This window comes from Cololabis saira, chromosome 9 (genome assembly GCF_033807715.1).
Source record: "Cololabis saira isolate AMF1-May2022 chromosome 9, fColSai1.1, whole genome shotgun sequence".
Taxonomy (NCBI): Eukaryota; Metazoa; Chordata; class Actinopteri; order Beloniformes; family Belonidae; genus Cololabis; species Cololabis saira.
In genome coordinates this window covers 40664242-40681299 of record NC_084595.1, presented here as the reverse complement: position 1 = coordinate 40681299, position 17058 = coordinate 40664242, and the positions used below count along the sequence as shown (strand labels likewise).

The following is a 17058-nucleotide window of genomic DNA, read 5'->3' as shown; positions in this document are numbered from 1 at the left end:
ATTTTTTTTGCCATGTTAAGCTAGGAAGGTAGTTTTTCACCATGTCTTCACATTCAAAACGTCTTTTTTGGCAATTGCGGATTAATCAGTGAGCGCTTACCGGTAGTTGACGTTACATTTTTTAAATTATATTTATATAATTTATTATGACTATTTTGCTTAGACATTTACAGATTCAACAATGAGAACATATAGAGTTTTTATATACTGTATATACTGAATAAAAACTCTACACTAACTAACTGACTGACTAATAACTAAATAAATGCTGCTGTAACTGCTGTTCACGACACAACCTTCTTTCAATGACTTCTCTCTCTCTCTCGGCTGCTGTAGTCACTCTGTTCCTGGTCTTTTCACGCAAACGGTCAAAAGCCACAAGACGGAACGTCATCACCAGTGTTGGGGAAGTTACTTTTAAAAAGTAACTAGTTATAGTTATAGTTAGTGCTGAGAAAATGTAATTAGTTACTTTACTAGTTGCTCAATTATAAAAGTAACTAGTAACTAAGTTACTTTACTTTACTTTATATACAAATATTTTTTTTTATGTAGTGGAACAATAAAACACAAGAGATATGTTTAGAAATATTGACAGGAATATTTATTGTAGCCTCAACTTGGCCTTCAAAACAAACAGTGTAGTTAGACAGTCACAGTAGTGCTGTGCAATATGAAATAAGATGTCTACACTAATTATTAGCAGCATAGTGTTAACTTAACTATACTTTTTATTTCCCTTTCTCAGTGTAACAAATATGTAAGCAGCAACTGCTCTCATTTGGGTATGTAACAAATAATTAACAACTCCATTATTTTAACAGTGTAACAATTATATGAAAAAATAAAATAAAATAAAAAATAAAATAAACTGTCAGATTGCAGCTCCTGTGCTGACCTGTTCTGACATCATAGTGACTCAGTCATGAATGATGACTCTACCCACTCACTCATTTCACCACAATGTTTTTACCGTCCTTTATCTCAATGAATTCAAAATAATGTTTACACTTCCATCCTGCAAAGCACCCGATGTCATTGTCACTGCTGTCTTCCATTGTAGCTACGCTTGGTGTCTGTTCGCCGCTCGCCGTCATCATGCACCGTTATTAGTTTGACTTCGTTTAGTGTTGTTTATGTGTGGCGGGCGGTGTGTGCGCTTGGGTGCATGCTGTGTGTGCAACCGCTTCCTGAAAGGCAAAGGCCCGCCCAACTCTGTTTCTGATTGGCTTACCCACGGAAGTTACCCAGTGTGTTAACCAATCATCATCACTTTCTCTGTAAGATTCATGTTAGTCTGAGAGCTCACTTCCATGCTCTTTTGCTGCTGCTTGTTTTGTTAGGACTAGGAGGAGGAATCGGATTGTAAAGAAACTACCGAAAATAACGGAACTAACGCAACTAACGGACCAATTTAATTCATAATAACGATAACGCCACTACCAAATGGGAAAAGTAATGCGTTACGTTAGAATTTAGAGAGAAAACTAATTTCGTTACTAACGTAACGGGAAAATACTCGTTAGGTCCCAACACTGGTCATCACGTACGGGAGACCTCCGATAAAAAAAAGCAGGTGGGAAAAAAAAGCACCGACACCGGCACGGGAGAACGGGGAGAACGCACATGCAGCGTCATGTGACGTCACATCTGCAGGACAGCGCAGGAAATTTGGGCCCGAATTGCAGCACATTTTGCAGCACACAGACTGTTCAAGGCAACGGAGAGATACACTAGAGGGATCATTATTTTTGGTTTGGAACGCTTCATCTGACATTATTACTAGAAAACTTAAAACATATACTCATTTTTTTCATAAATCCTGCCTCAATCCTGCCTCGTGCTCCTTTAAGATACACAAAATATAATTTTTTGCGAATGAATCACTTTTTACATTTTGAGCTGAATAAAAATGAGGGTCATGTGATACTATCCATCCATCCTTAAACTTTCTCTCACCCATGTTTAAGTCATGGGGGCTGCGGCCTATAGACCTGCACCTCCCTGGTCAGCTCCTGCAGCTTCTGGGAGGAATACCAGGGACCAAGGACAGTAGAGAGAAGTCATCTTTCTGGTGTGTGCTGGTTCAACTCCCGGGCCTCTGCCTGCAGGAACACGGGAAACATCCTAACCACACGCCCAAACCGCTTCAACTGGCTCCCCCAACGTGGAGGAGCAGCGACGCAATACTTTCCTGATAATGTTGAACAGCATAAAATACATATATTTAAGTATGTCTAAAAATAGATAGGAAATATAACAGATCATATATAATTAAAATGTATACTTAAGTATTCATAGTTGTCCTTTATGCCACTGCTCAACGTGATGGTTTACTGACAGTTTGAGCTATTTCATCATTTACTTACGGATGAGAAAATGAGTCATTCCCATGGAAATAGTTTTTTTTCACTTTTTATTCAGAAAAAAAGAATATAAACATGTTTCAAGTAAAAAATAACATGCTGCAGGGTAAAATACAAAATCTGAGTGTTTAATAAAATAATCTTTTAAAAAAAGAGATTCAAGTTCTAGAAGTATAAAAGTTATTCGTAGTTCCCCCTAACCTATAGAGTCTATATGTGCAAATAACATTATATTTCTTATTTTGGCCTTGTTCTATTGTTTTCTGTCTCATAGAATAATATTTGGTCAACAGCATAAAAAAAAAAATTTAAAAAAAATATCCCAATGATTGTTCAATGGCCGTATAACCACTCAGTGCTTTCTATGCCGGAGGAGGTAAACATCATAATCCTTTCAGGCAACAAAACTAAAGTCCTTTTAAAAGTCGTACTGCTCATTCGTCCTTCAGCCTCCGGGTTTTACTCAGCAGGGTGAGGGGTATCACGAAAGACGCCGCTAAGATAAGATAACAGGTTTGTGCGCTGGCGATCCAATAAACTGTGAAACAAAAAAAAAAAGTTAGAAAGAATAAAGAGAAGTAAGTAAAACAGAACCATCTCGAAAACATTTGAATTGGCTGAAACTATGTTGTAACGCTTAAAGCCACCCTATGTAGTAATGCCAGTTCTGACCACGTCCACTGACAGCACCGTGCTCGCCCTGTCTCGTAAAACCACTTTGTCCCCATCACAGTTTCCTGTGAAGGGCTGCAGCTATCGAATATTTTAGTAATCGAGTATTCTATTGAAAATTCCATGGATTAATCGAGTAATCGGATAAAACATATTTTTGTTTAGTTAAAGAGCAATTATAAATATACATAAGATGTCAGATATTAATTGATATTACTAAGACTAAATTATATAATACAGTAGGTTCATGGCTGTGCATTTAAAAACCCTGAATTTACACCAAATTCCAAATTCACCAAATTCACTGCCTTCACTCAAAAAACTAAGGATCTTATCAAGAAATGTTCTTATTTCTAACCTAAAAATGCCATTACACCTGATAACACACACTTAAAAGGTTAGGTGTTTTTCCCACGTGTTTCAATTGAACTTTCATTTAATTTTAAGTTCTAGTTAAGTTTTAAGTTAAAGTATAAGATTTTGAGTTTTGGCAGTGTTCAAAATAAACTTCTGATTCCTGCTGTATTGGAGCACATTAGGCTCCAGTGCTGCTTGTTTTATCCATCAATGACTACAGATATAAAAATTGAAAACTACCCAGTTAGCTTTATTACGTTTTTATTTTTCTGACATTTTCTGCCTTTTCTTTTAGTTAAAACTGTAGCGGGAACAGATGTTTAGAGGAACCTATGTATGTACCGGGTTAGAGGGGGAACATATAGGAGAACGGACCACAAGAATTTAGCGTGGATTGAAAATAAAAGTTAAGCACTGAGCTACATGTGTTTCCCGTCTGGGCCATTGCAGACTGCCTGAGCATGGCTTTCTTCTTTCTTCTTCCTTTACGTGCGCGGCGTCAGTGCGTTGTGCCGCATTAAACGTAGTCTTGGTGAAATACCTGCTTTGAGCTGCAAAATTAAACGATTCCTCGAGGCAGAGAAAATTCCTCCATCATTTTTTGTAATCGAATTACTCGAATTATTCGAGGAATCGTTTCAGCCCTACTTGTGATATACCGCCCCCATCTGGTCAGATGTGGTAATGCTACATAGAGTGACTTTAATTCAAGTCTAAAACGCTGCAGATGTTTAACTGATGCCCTCTCTATTTTTATCACCGGTTCCTCACCAGAGGAAGACACAACTGGTCCAAGTGCTCTGGCCAGGGCACCCAAGCTACGCAGGATCCCCATCACGGTGCCTTTCTGATTGGCCGAACCTGGTGAAGTATCCAGAGTGGAGAATCAGGGACAGGCTGCACACGACAATGATCAAGGATGAAAAGGGAGACTCACCGTGGTCGGAGACGAGCGTCGACAGGCAGGGCACTACTAATGCAGCCGCTGGAACGATACAAATATTTTAATTTATTTTTTATTTTTTTTATGTTTATTTGCTAAGGACATAGCAATTACATTGGACAAACCAGATGCATTGTTTAAAGGAGCCGTCTGTAAGAAATGTCCAAAACTGGTACTGCAGTCACTTTCAAAATATTGTTGAGCGGCGTGTACCCTCCCCCTCCTCCCCCCGACCAGAGGTTGCCGGGTAGGCTGCAGAATGCAGCAGGAACGTAGGCTGCCATGGCTGCGATAATTAGAGCCGAGCTGGCAACCCGGATGCTGAAACAATACTGACTTGGTGATTGGGAGATAGGTGGAGGGTGGAGCTTCAGAAACAATACTGACTTGGTGATTGGGAGATAGGTGGAGGGTGGAGCTTCAGAAACAATACTGACTTGGTGATTGGGAGATAGGTGGAGGGTGGAGCTTCAGAAACAATACTGACTTGGTGATTGGGAGATAGGTGGAGGGTGGAGCTTCAGAAACAATACTGACTTGGTGATTGGGAGATAGGTGGAGGGTGGAGCTTCAGAAACAATACTGACTTGGTGATTGGGAGATAGGTGGAGGGTGGAGCTTCAGGCCAAAACAAAAAATGACAACATAAACATCAGTTGAGGGCTGCAACTCCTCTTTTTAAACTGGAATATCCTGGCTTGAGTGCTGTTGTCAGTGACATACAGTAAGTATTTGACATGAACATGATTTTTAAATGTCTGTTGACATATCGGAGTCATTTTATGATTCGTTTTATTATTACTCTTACATACAGCTCCTTTAAGTGTTTTAGCACACGTGCTAATTCGCAACACTTGTCCATAGGCAGCTTTTGAAAAGAATGGAGAGCAATAAAATATTAATATAACAAGAATGGGAAAAAAATAAAAATAATAAAATAAATAAATGAAAATGAAAAAAGAAAAAAAAACTATTGGAAAGGAAATCAAAGAAATACAAACAATTTTCAATTAGAAACATAAAAAGACAACAAAGCAAGCAGTCAACAAGTTAAGAACTATTCATGTGTACACTGCTGACTAGATTTTAACCACTGTTTGAGTCCTTTGTTAAAAGCTTTTGTATTGGTCTCTAATTTTAACTCAGTGGGTAGAGAGTTCCAAAGTTTTGCCCCCTTAACAGAGAGAGCAGACTGGCAGAAAGAAGAAGCACAGAAAGCATAAATAAGCACATAATTCAGATGTAGATATATTTTATGCTTCAGTATATTGTCATGTCATAAAAGTAAAACTAGTCACTATTTTCTGATTTCAAAGTCGCAGCATATTCAAGTCTTCTACAGCATTTTCTTTTAAAATGTAATAATATTACATAGCTCCTGGGCTGTTAGTTCCAGGATCTGAACCAGCTGCTGCTCCGACGGAGAAATGTGAGGAGGAAACACAAATACCTCCCCCTGCCGTGAGAAATATGGCCTCGTGATGGGCCCTCACTCAGAAAACAACTCTAACTGACCTTTTCCTGTTTATAAAAGTCCTCGTTGTTGATACCAACTACACAAATCGCACACCAAGGCGTGACTGATGTGAAGCTCACTTCTCACCTTCCATTCACGTATTTTTCAACGCAATTAAAACCAAATATGACCACATAACTGAGTCTTTGGCTATTTTATTTTGTCTTTCATTAAACACGTTGAAACATAACCTGGACTCACCAAAGGCGTATAACGCCAAGCCGGCATAAAGCACCGTCATGTTCCTGGACAACCCGATGAGGATGAATGCTGGGATCAACATTAAGATTGCCTGAAAGAAAGAAACAAGAGTTTGTTGAGTTTGTACGGTGGTCCGTGTTGATCCAGCACTGAGAACATGTCACAGCAACAGACTCCTCCATCCTGGTTGCTCTAGGAACGATGCAGGAAATCCCTCCTACCTGCTGCAGTTAAACTCTACAACTGTCCGAGCCACGATCACACACCCGGACTAAATCTGACTGACACCTGGATCTGACTCTGCAACAGCACCGGACCTTTTTATTATCTGCTGTTTTTCAACTGTCCTTGTTCCATTTTTATTCTATTGTATTTATACCAGACTGCTATAACAACAGATCTATCTATCTATCTATCTATCTATCTATCTATCTATCTATCTATCTATCTATCTATCTATCTATCTATCTATCTATCTATCTATCTATCTATCTATCTATCTATCTATCTATCTATCTATCTATCTATCTAACCCTTCCTTCCTTCCTTCCTTCCTTCCTTCCTTCCTTCCTTCCTTCCTTCCTTCCTTCCTTCCTTCCTTCCTTCCTTCCTTCCTTCCTTCCTTCCTTCCTTCCTTCCTTCCTTCCTTCCTTCCTTCCTTCCTTCCTTCATCCATCCATCTTTCATTCATCCTTCCTTCCTTCCTTCCTTCCTTCCTTCCTTCCTTCCTTCCTTCCTTCCTTCCTTCCTTTCTTCATCCATCCATCCATCCATCCATCTTTCATTCATCCATCCGCCCATCCTTCCTTCCTTCCTTCCTCCCTTCCTTCCTCCACCCATTAATCCATCCATCCATCCTTCCTTCCTTCCTTCCTTCCTTCCTTCCTTCCTTCCTTCCTTCCTTCCTTCTTTCATCCACCCATCCTTCCATCCTCCCTCCCTTCCTTCCTTCCTTCCTTCCTTCCTTCCTCCCTTCTTTCATCCATCCATCCATCCATCCATCCATCCATCCATCCATCCTTCCTTCCTTCCTTCCTTCCTTCCTTCCTTCCTTCCTTCCTTCCTTCCTTCCTTCCTTCCTCCCTTCCTTCCTTCCTTCCTTCATCCATCCATCCATCCATCCATCCATCTTTCATTCATCCATCCATCCACCCATCCTTCCTTCCTTCCTTCCTTCCTTCCTTCCTTCCTTCCTTCCTTCCTTCCTTCCTTCCTTCCTTCCTTCCTTCCTTCCTTCCTTCCTCCCTTCCTTCCTCCACCCATTAATCCATCCTTCCTTCCTTCCTTCCTTCCTACCTTCCTTCCTTCCTTCCTTCCTTCTTTCATCCACCCATCCATCCATCCATCCTCCCTCCCTCCCTTCCTTCCTTCCTTCCTCCATCCATCCATCCTTCCTTCCTTCCTTCCTTCCTTCCTTCCTTCCTTCCTTCCTTCCTTCCTTCCTTCCTTCCTCCCTTCTTTCATCCACCCATCCACCCCTCCACCCATCCTTCCTTCCTTCCTTCCTTCCTTCCTTCCTTCCTTCCTTCCTTCCTTCCTTCCTTCCTTCCTTCCTTCCTTCCTTCCTTCCTTCCTTCCTTCCTTCCTTCCTTCCTTCCTTCCATCCATCCATCCATCCATCTCTTTATAGCATCATAAATGGAACATTTACCACACGAACGGCTCCGATATGTTGTCCAGGTTTGATTCTGCGAGCGTAGCCGCCCTGAATCACGGCCATGACCACGCCGATGAAGAAGAACATCTTTCCTTGCTGCATGCTGTTGAGACGGAAACAGTTATCTCATCCTGAGCGCTGACTGTTTATCTGAGTGTTTATCTCGGGGTTGGTACCTTGTAAACTGGAAGCGTTGGTGAGTCAGAAAGCTCAGCGTGAACTCCAGGCCGGAGAACAGGAAGAGGTAGCAGAAATAAACCAGGCCCAGCAGCTGGAGCTTCTTCATTCCTGGAAAAACACGCAAAACACCTCTTATCAACGCGTCAAACTTCCTTCACGCTTCATGAATCAGTAAAAGAAGGTTTACGCCTCTGACTCGCGCAGGAATCCGATAAGACCGGTACTCACTTTCTTTTGAAGGGGGGTCTTTTGTCCTGGTGACGGCTGCAAAGAGGAACAGGGAGAGCGGACTGAGCAGGTCCCAGGAGTCCCCAGACCCAGCAGAAGAAACCTGGGGCCGGATTCACAAAACATTCTTAAGAAAAAAAATCTTCTTAAGTGTCATTTTTTTCTTAAGTTCAGTCTTAAGAAGAAAAAAGAGAAGAAGTCATATTCTCCAAAAAAGTATTTTCTCAACTTTCTTCTTAAGTTTCTTCTTAAGAAAAAACTTAAGAAAAAATGGTATTCTTGAAATAAAAGTTCTCAAATTTGTTCTTGACTTTTTTCTTAACTTTAAGACAACCTTGACCTGTCTTAAAATTTCTTCTGTGAAAAGGTAATAATAATAATAATAATAATAATAATAATAATAATAATAATAATAATAATAATAATAATAATAATAATAATAAGCCTCTAATATCACCTTTTCCAACACATTTTAGACAAGTTTAGACTAGTAGGTCATAGTTTGAGGATATACTTTGTAATTAATGACACAAAGAGCCTGTTAACTGTTTGTTAGCATGTTAGTTAGCGTGGTAGTTAATTATTATTAATTTTCCCCAATAGTATTTTTTTCGCACATTAATCTCATCCACCATAACCTTGAAAAGTTCCTGCATCTCTTTTTCTCCTTCTCCATGTTTAGTGAGTGACTGACGGTTAAGACCAAACTACCTATAAATGTTGTTTGTTGGCGCGTGCAATGCAATGACATATTTTAAGAAGTTCTTAAGTAGGAAAAATAAGAAATTCGTAAGAAATGACAGTTCTTAAGACGGTTCTTAAGAAAATATTGAGGAATTTCACCTAAGAACTTTATTATGAACTTCTTAATTTTAGATCTTAACACATTTCTTAAGATCGTCCTTAAGAACATATTGGTGAATCCGGGCCCTGGAATGAAACAAGACCATTTTCCTCCTTCTGACTGAATCAGGAGCAATGACAGGAAACAAACAGAGTGACGTTAACACTTGTGTTTGTATGTGACTCAGAAACGTGTTTCAAAAGGGGTTTACTGTCTTCAGTTTGAGTGTTTTATTTGGTTATCGCCTCTTTGGAAAAAACTTACAGTTGAACCTTTAAATAAAATAAAACTACATCCCTGAATAATTGATATCATATTGTAGAATGTGTTTTTTGTGAGATTTAAGACTTGGTGGGCATTTTTGCGTCACTTCTCTGTTTCAACAAGTTGGGAAGACGTCAAAGAGAAGTTATAAGACAAGAAAAAAGCAGCTTGTGTTGCAAAACATCCTTCCTTATTATCTAAAGGTCGCACTGCAGTGTTCTTATCAGCCTCTTAGGATAGTTACATTTAGCTCAGCTATTTTTTCGCACTGAAAAAAATATAAGAATGATAATAAAATTTAGAAAAAAAAATAGCACGAAGAGATCATTGCCTCTCCTGGTGTGGCTGTGATTTTACAGTGGGTATACTGCCATCACTGTGGGAGTCCATGACTTTAATATTAGTAGATAAATTACAAAATAATCAACTAATTAAGACCATAATGTATGCATAAACTAAAAAATAAAACATACAGCTGGGCTGGGCTAAGTTTACGGCTTTTATTTTAAGTAAAATTCACATTTTCAAGTATTTCTGTGTTAGCAGCACATTTTCTAATGTGAAGTTTTGCTTGTTAGTGGTTTATATTCATCTGTTGGTGATTGCCACTTGAAGCCCCCGTGAAACAGCTCCCGTTCAAACATAACTCAGGACTTTTCCACCAAAAATGTTTGATACCATGAAGAACAACAATTATTCTTCTGTCATTGTAAGGGGAAAAACTGATGCAAAGAAGATGTTTACCACAAGACAGATATAACAAATCTTGATTTCTGGAGGAGGAGGGTCTGCTTGTGGAAACCAACCTTACTGTCCTTGGTTAGCGTCTCCGGCAGCATCAGCCAGATGAAGAGCACGTCAGCCACGCTGAAGGCCAAGGCGAGCAGCGCCGGCGTCTGGTAGAAGACGTCTCCCGGCGTCCTGGAGCTGACGGCAAAGTAGGCCCCCATCAGGGGTCCAACGGTGAAGCCCAGGGAGAATGCTATCCCGATCATCGCCTTCAGAGGGAAATAACACAGATGACTTATTTCCTCCCACTATTAAAAGCTTTAGGCAAAACTCATGCACAGCAAAGAGGGATGCAGCCTGTAGCCACTCTGATGTCACCAAAGAGATATCACATCTAATCCCATTACAGGTGTTTGAGGACGTGTAAAGGACGTACTCACCATTCCTCTGTTCCGTGCTTTCGGACAAGGCAAGTCGGCCACAATGGCAGTGCAGAGGCTGACGTTGCCCTTACAAATGCCCCCAATTACACGAAACAAAAGGAACATGTTGAAGCTTCGGGAAACGGCCCAGACTGCATAGGAGGACATGAGGCCTAACTGAAACACAAAGCAGCCCATTAGACCCGGACCGGTGGAGTAAAACTCACGAGGAGTGGATCACACTTTCCGGATGTCCGGAAATTTTTTGCTTCTAAATTCAGATAAAACAGAGGTTATCATTCTTGGTCCAGACAGAGCATCTTAGGAAGGGATTAGATGGTGTTGCGATGGCTTCCAGTGCGACTGTGAGAAACCTTGGTGTTGTTTTCGATCAGGATTTGTCGTTTAAACCATATATTAATCAGGTTTGTAAAATAGCATTTTTCCATCTCCGTAATATTGCAAAGATTAGGAAAATCCTCTCGCAGAGTGATGCAGAAAAACTAGTTTATGCGTTTGTATCTTCTAGACTACATTACTGTAATGTGTTGTTAGCAGGATGCCCAAGTAATTTGCTGAATAGGCTCCAGTTGATCCAAAATGCAGCAGCACAAGTGCTGACAGGAATCAGCAGGAGAGACCACGTCTCTCCAGTGTTAGCGTCGCTCCATTGGCTACCCGTAAAATTCAGAATCCAATTTAAAATTTTATTACTTGCATATAAAGCCCAAAACGGCTCCGCATTATTTGCAAGACCTGATAGTGCCTTATGTTCCTGGCAGAGCTCTCCGCTCTCAGAGTGCAGGTTTACTCGTAGTTCCTAGAGTATCCAAATGTAGATTTGGAGGACGGGCGTTCTGCTATCAGGAACCGTTACTATGGAACCAACTTCCAATCTGGGTTAAGGAGGCTGACACCACCTCCACTTTTAAAACTAAACTTAAAACCTTTCTGTTTAGTAAAGCCTATAGTTAGTGTTTAGTAAACCTCTAGCTGGTGTTGGTAAATCTCTAGGTAGTGTAAACTCTAGTGTGTTAGAGTCAGTAGTCATACTTGCAGCTATAGAACAAGACTATAATAGTTAGTCTCAAATATAGCTTTGTGTCCCCCCAGTCTGGCCTTCGGCAGGCAGGAGGGTCCCCCCTTATGATCCAGGTCCTGGTCCAGGTTTCTTCCCTCTTAAAAGGGAGTTTTTCCTTGCCACTGTTTGGCTTAAGGTTTTTCTCCCACTAGGGGAGTTTTTAACTGCCATTGTTTATGTAATAATTGCTCGGGGTTTATGTTTATGTTCTGGGTCTCTGGAAAGCGTCTAGAGACAACTTTTGTTGTATTAGACACTATACAAATAAAATTGAATTGAATTGAATTAAATTGAATCACTTCATGATAATCTACAGCTATTATCACAGTGCTTCTTTTTCCTCCCTCTCCACGGCATCCGGCACGGGTCGGGGGGGACTCACCGTGGTGAGAATGAGCAGGGGTCGTCTGCCCCGATGGTCCGACAGAGCCCCCGTCACAGGGGAGGACAGGAACTGCAGCAGTGAAAACAGCGACCCGATCAGACCTGCAGGGCAGATTAATCAGCCTGGAGTCATGCCTGCTTCTCTGCTAATGTCATTCATTATGACGAGGGAGGGGGGGCCCGTCCATCGCCCCGGCAACACACCTCCAAACAGGACACTGTTGTACTTCTTTTCTAGAGGAATCCCAACCGCCTCCCTGAACCAGTCCACGAGCGTCTGCATGGACTGATACGTGACATCCTGCCCCAGAAAGAGACACACAGATCAGCAGAGAGGTTATTTCAGCATGAGTCAGCACTCAGACTCCCTCACCAACTAATCTCATCACCCGGGAGCCCGTTATGCTTTTTATGGACGAGATTCTTGCAACAAATATCCCCTTTGTTCAAGGGCATCATCACAGCCTGAACTCTGCTCAGCACATCACACCGAGAAGCCACAACTTTTTAACTGTTTAGCTGACTTCTCAGATGATTACGAGGAAACTGTTACACGTCTGCTTGTCTTTAATTATCTTTTACAGCGTTTTTATCTCTTTCTCATATCTCTTCCCTCGGGTGAGGCACCAGTCCTGGGGCCGGATTCACAAAACATTCTTAAGAAAAAAAATCTTCTTAAGTGTCATTTTTTTCTTAAGTTCAGTCTTAAGAAGAAAAAAGAGAAGAAGTCATATTCTCCAAAAAAGTTCGTATTTTCTCAACTTTCTTCTTAAGTTTCTCCTTAAGAAAAAACTTAAGAATAAATGGTATTCTTGAAATAAAAGTTCTCAAATTTGTTCTTGACTTTTTTCTTAACTTTAAGACAACCTTGACCTGTCTTAAAATTTCTTCTGTGAAAAGGTAAGCCTGAATGAAATGAACAATATGTATAATTTTGTATATCAAGTACGTAGAGGTGCACTAAATAAAAAGCCAAACATATGTAGCTTAATAAAATTAAATAAAATTAAATAGACCAATATGTTCATTTTAATACATTTATTAAAATTGTGACGGCTCTGACGTACAGGCGTACTGAATCGTTCATTTAGTATGCAGTATACCTTAAATACTGATGCAGTATGTAGCATGTAGTACTTAGTATTCCATTTCGGATACAGCCATATTTTAAGAAGTTCTTAAAGGAGCCGTCTGTAAGAAATGGCCAAAACTGGTACTGCAGTCACTTTCAAAATATTGTTGAGCGGCGTGTACCCTCCCCCTCCTCCCCCCGACCAGAGGTTGCCAGGTAGGCTGCAGAATGCAGCAGGAACGTAGGCTGCCATGGCTGCGATAATTAGAGCCGAGCTGGCAACCCGGAGGCCGAAACAATACTGACTTGGTGATTGGGAGATAGGTGGAGGCTGGAGCTTCAGAAACAATACTGACTTGGTGATTGGGAGATAGGTGGAGGGTGGAGCTTCAGAAACAATACTGACTTGGTGATTGGGAGATAGGTGGAGGGTGGAGCTTCAGAAACAATACTGACTTGGTGATTGGGAGATAGGTGGAGGGTGGAGCTTCAGAAACAATACTGACTTGGTGATTGGGAGATAGGTGGAGGGTGGAGCTTCAGAAACAATACTGGCTTGGTGATTGGGAGATAGGTGGAGGGTGGAGCTTCAGAAACAATACTGACTTGGTGGTTGGGAGATAGGTGGAGGGTGGAGATTCAGACCAAAACAAAAAATGACAACATCAACATCAGTTGAGGGCTGCAACTCCTCTTTTTAAACTGGAATATCCTGGCTTGAGTGCTGTTGTCATAAGTGACATAAGTATTTGAAATGAACATGATTTTTAAATGTCTGTTGACATATCGGGGTCATTTTATGATTGGTTTTATTATTGCTCTTACATACAGCTCCTTTAAGTAGGAAAAATAAGAAATTCGTAAGAAATTACGGTTCTTAAGACGATCCTTAAGAAAATATTGGGAATTGCACTTAAGAACTTTCTTATGAACTTCTTATTTTTAGATATTAAGACATTTCTTAAGAACATATTGGTGAATCCGGCCCCTGGTCGTGTCCTCATCTACTCTGACCGTGATGCATTTCAGACGCGTCCACCAACCCCTGTTTGTGCGTAGTGGTCCAAGATGGAGGGCAGCAGAGGCAGAATCAGCGTAAATCCCAGCAGGTCCAGCAGCAGGATGACAAACACGATGCCGATGACCTTGGATGAGAAGGAGGCTCCGTCCTCTGCAGGTTTGGTCTCAGAAGACATCACTTCTTCAGCGTGCGGCGACTCTTCTGTTAATGTAGAAACACAAACAGCAGCATGAAACCAGGCCAGTGTTGACATGGAAATAATCACATTCGGGTAAAACCGTGGACAAGCAGCACAGGTTGAGCTGTCTCAGTCTCCCCATCAATTAGTAGCACATTTTACAGTTATGTCCAGCAACGTTCCAGCTCAAGACTTTATAGAAAAGATGCAGCAGTAAAAATGACCTCCATATTTTTCAGTTACTTCTTAAGTTTTCTTTCAACGAGACAGAAAGAAATACCTGTAAGATGATGAAAAAGACCCATCATTTCCTACTTCTGTAGTAGTATTTTCCTCTAAATGCATAACCTAATCAAATAACTACAGGACTGTCTCAGAAAATTTGAATATTGTGATTTTCTGTAATGCAATTACAAAAACAAAAATGTAATACATTCTGGATTCATTACAAATTAACTGAAATATTGCAAGCCTTTTATTATTTTAATATTGCTGATTATGGCTTACATTTTAAGATTAAGATTCCCAGAATATTCTAATTTTTTGGAATAGGATATCTGAGTTTTCTTAAGCTGTAAGCCATGATCAGCAATATTAAAATAATAAAAGGCTTGTAATATTTCAGTTGATTTGTAATGAATCCAGATTTTTCAGTTACTTCTTAGTTTTCTTTCAACAAGACACGAGAAATACCTGTAAGATGCATAACCTGACATAAAGACAAAATCAAATAACTACAGGACTGTCTCAGAAAATTAGAATATTGTGATTTTCTGTAATGCAATTACAAAAACAAAAATGTCATACATTCTGGATTCATTACAAATCAACTGAAATATTACAAGCCTTTTATTATTTTAATATTGCTGATCATGGCTTACAGCTTAAGAAAACTCAAATATCCTATCTCAAAAAATTAGAATATTCTGGGAATCTTAATCTTAAAAAGGCTTGCAATATTTCAGTTGATTTGTAATGAATCCAGAATGTATGACATTTTTGTTTTTTTTAATTGCATTACAGAAAATATCACAAAAACAAAAATGTCATACATTCTGGATTCATTACAAATCAACTGAAATATTGCAAGCCTTTTATTATTTTAATATTGCTGATTATGGTTTACAGTTTATTCCCAAAATATTCCAATTTTTTGAGATAGGATGTCCTGTATAATGTAACATAAGTAAGTAAACATCCATGCAGAATGTTAGTTATCAATAGACTCACCAAGAATGTGAAAGTTACCGATATGTAGAGTTTTCCTTCCCACACAGAGCAAAGCATGTTTTGTCAATCCTATATACAGCATGAATGTCAGTAAATGTGTTATTGAGGAAACACTCGCCATTCATTACAACATCTTACTGGAAGTGATCAGGAAAGAGGCAGCAGAAATGTGTCGATCAAGGAAGAAGGAAATCATTCCCGTGCATGATCCAGACACCTCCTGAACCAGCAGCTCCACCATCACACAAGCGAACATTTCACTTTGTTTTGTTGTGTAAAAACAACACTGCCCTTTTAGCAGATGCTCCCCCCCGATCAAAGTATCGATCATGCGCCCGGGCAGCCTTGTATCAGCATCATGCACGTTCACAGTCTCAAATCACGCCAACCAAACCCCCTCTTTACTCACAGTGTTTCCGCGGATGAGTTGGGTCAGATTCCCCCCTCCACGGACACGCAGGGCCGGATCAGTGATCAGCGATCATCGATCCATTCCTCCTCCAGGAAGCAGGAGGACCAGACTGTAGGCTGATTTATGGTTCCGCGTTACATCATCGCAGAGCCTACGTACGTAGGGTGTGCGTCGCCGCGTACACTACGCCGTCGATTTAACGCGGGACCATAAATCAGGCTTGTGTCGTAACCAACACACACGCTGAGCTGCTGCCTTCGCGGGCCCGCAGTCGGCTCGGAATTTTGTGTTTCGCTGTCGGGAAGGCGTTGCATTTAAATTCAGTGTACCGTAACTACGACCATGAAAGGGGGTTTCAAAAGCCTATACGCACATCTTTTACGACGAGACTCAAAAAACTACACTTAAAAGCCTTAAAAAATTTGGTATTTGAGTATTGTATTTCTTCTTTATCATAAGTTGTCTCCCCCGTGTTTTTTTTTTTGTTTTTTTTGGTGGGGGGTTCAGCAAGGCAAGGCAAGGGAAGTTTATTTATACAGCCTAAAGACACAAAATAGTCCCTGATAGGACTCCAACCAGGAAATTGCTGTGCCAGAAATTCCCACCCAGGTCTTCAACCAGTCCATCCAGAAGTTCTGGTCGACCGTGTTGATTGCAGCACTGAGATCCAGTTAGACTGAAATGTTGCCACCATCAGGTTTCCTATGGAGGTAGATTTGTGTCTTAATTATTCAATCAAAAAAAAGATTGCTTCAATCAAAAAATATATTTTGAATTAAAAAAAATGTTTCAATCAAAGAAAAAAAGTGTATGTATGCAAACAAATATTTGAGACTCAAAAAAATGCATTTGAACACTGTTTTTCATTTTCATTGGAAATGTTTTTTTTTGATAGAAGTGAAGTTTTTTTGTTTGAAGACACTTGTCACTCAAACATGTCTGATCAATGGGGAAGCATCCACCCACTGCAGGATGTTTGTGTCAAAATGATTCAATCAAAAAAAAAAAAAGACTTCAAAACGTTTTTCAAAAAATAATTACTTCAAATCGAAAAAAATATTTTCAATCCAAAAAAAAGTGTTCAAATGCAATTTTTTGGGTCTCAAATATTTTTTTGCATTCAAACACTTTTTTCATTGATTGAAAAAGTGTTTTTAATGAAGTGATTTTTTTCATTGAAAATATTTTTTTCTTTTTGAAGCAACTTGTTTTTTGATTAAATGATAAAGACACAAATGTCCTACCCATAATATGACCAAATACAAAAAACACTACTTCAATCAAAAAAGTTGCCTTAAACA

The 17058-nt window shown here is 40.0% G+C and overlaps 1 protein-coding gene across 2 annotated transcripts; it reads right to left on the bottom strand.

Moving 5' to 3' along the window:
• Nucleotides 1–2429: 2429 nt before the first annotated feature.
• Nucleotides 2430–15867, bottom strand: mfsd10 (major facilitator superfamily domain containing 10). 2 transcript variants are annotated; one of them, XM_061730101.1, is made up of 13 exons: nucleotides 15755–15867; nucleotides 13960–14138; nucleotides 12049–12145; nucleotides 11843–11946; nucleotides 10398–10556; nucleotides 10035–10226; nucleotides 8121–8223; nucleotides 7889–8000; nucleotides 7707–7815; nucleotides 6056–6146; nucleotides 4333–4380; nucleotides 4167–4256; nucleotides 2430–2904 (listed from the first exon to the last, which is right to left on the bottom strand). In XM_061730101.1, exons 2-13 carry the CDS (start codon nucleotides 14110–14112, stop codon nucleotides 2801–2803), a joined length of 1362 nt encoding a protein of 453 aa, XP_061586085.1. In that variant the 5' UTR covers nucleotides 14113–14138; nucleotides 15755–15867; the 3' UTR covers nucleotides 2430–2800. The 2 variants fall into 2 exon arrangements, with proteins under 2 accessions (XP_061586085.1, XP_061586086.1); XM_061730102.1 differs by lacking the exon at nucleotides 15755–15867 and adding an exon at nucleotides 15346–15413.
• Between the last annotated feature and the right edge of the window lie 1191 nt (nucleotides 15868–17058).

Bases quoted from the DNA above. Each gene is read 5' to 3' on its own strand.
- mfsd10 (XM_061730101.1), bottom strand. From the start codon at position 14,112: ATGTCTTCTGAGACCAAACCTGCAGAGGACGGAGCCTCCTTCTCATCC. The intron at 10,557-11,842 runs GTGAGTCCCCCC...TTTGTGTTTCAG, and splicing joins CCCTGCTCATTCTCACCACG to TTAGGCCTCATGTCCTCCTA. The intron at 8,001-8,120 runs GTGAGTACCGGT...GTGTTTTTCCAG, and splicing joins AGACCCCCCTTCAAAAGAAA to GAATGAAGAAGCTCCAGCTG.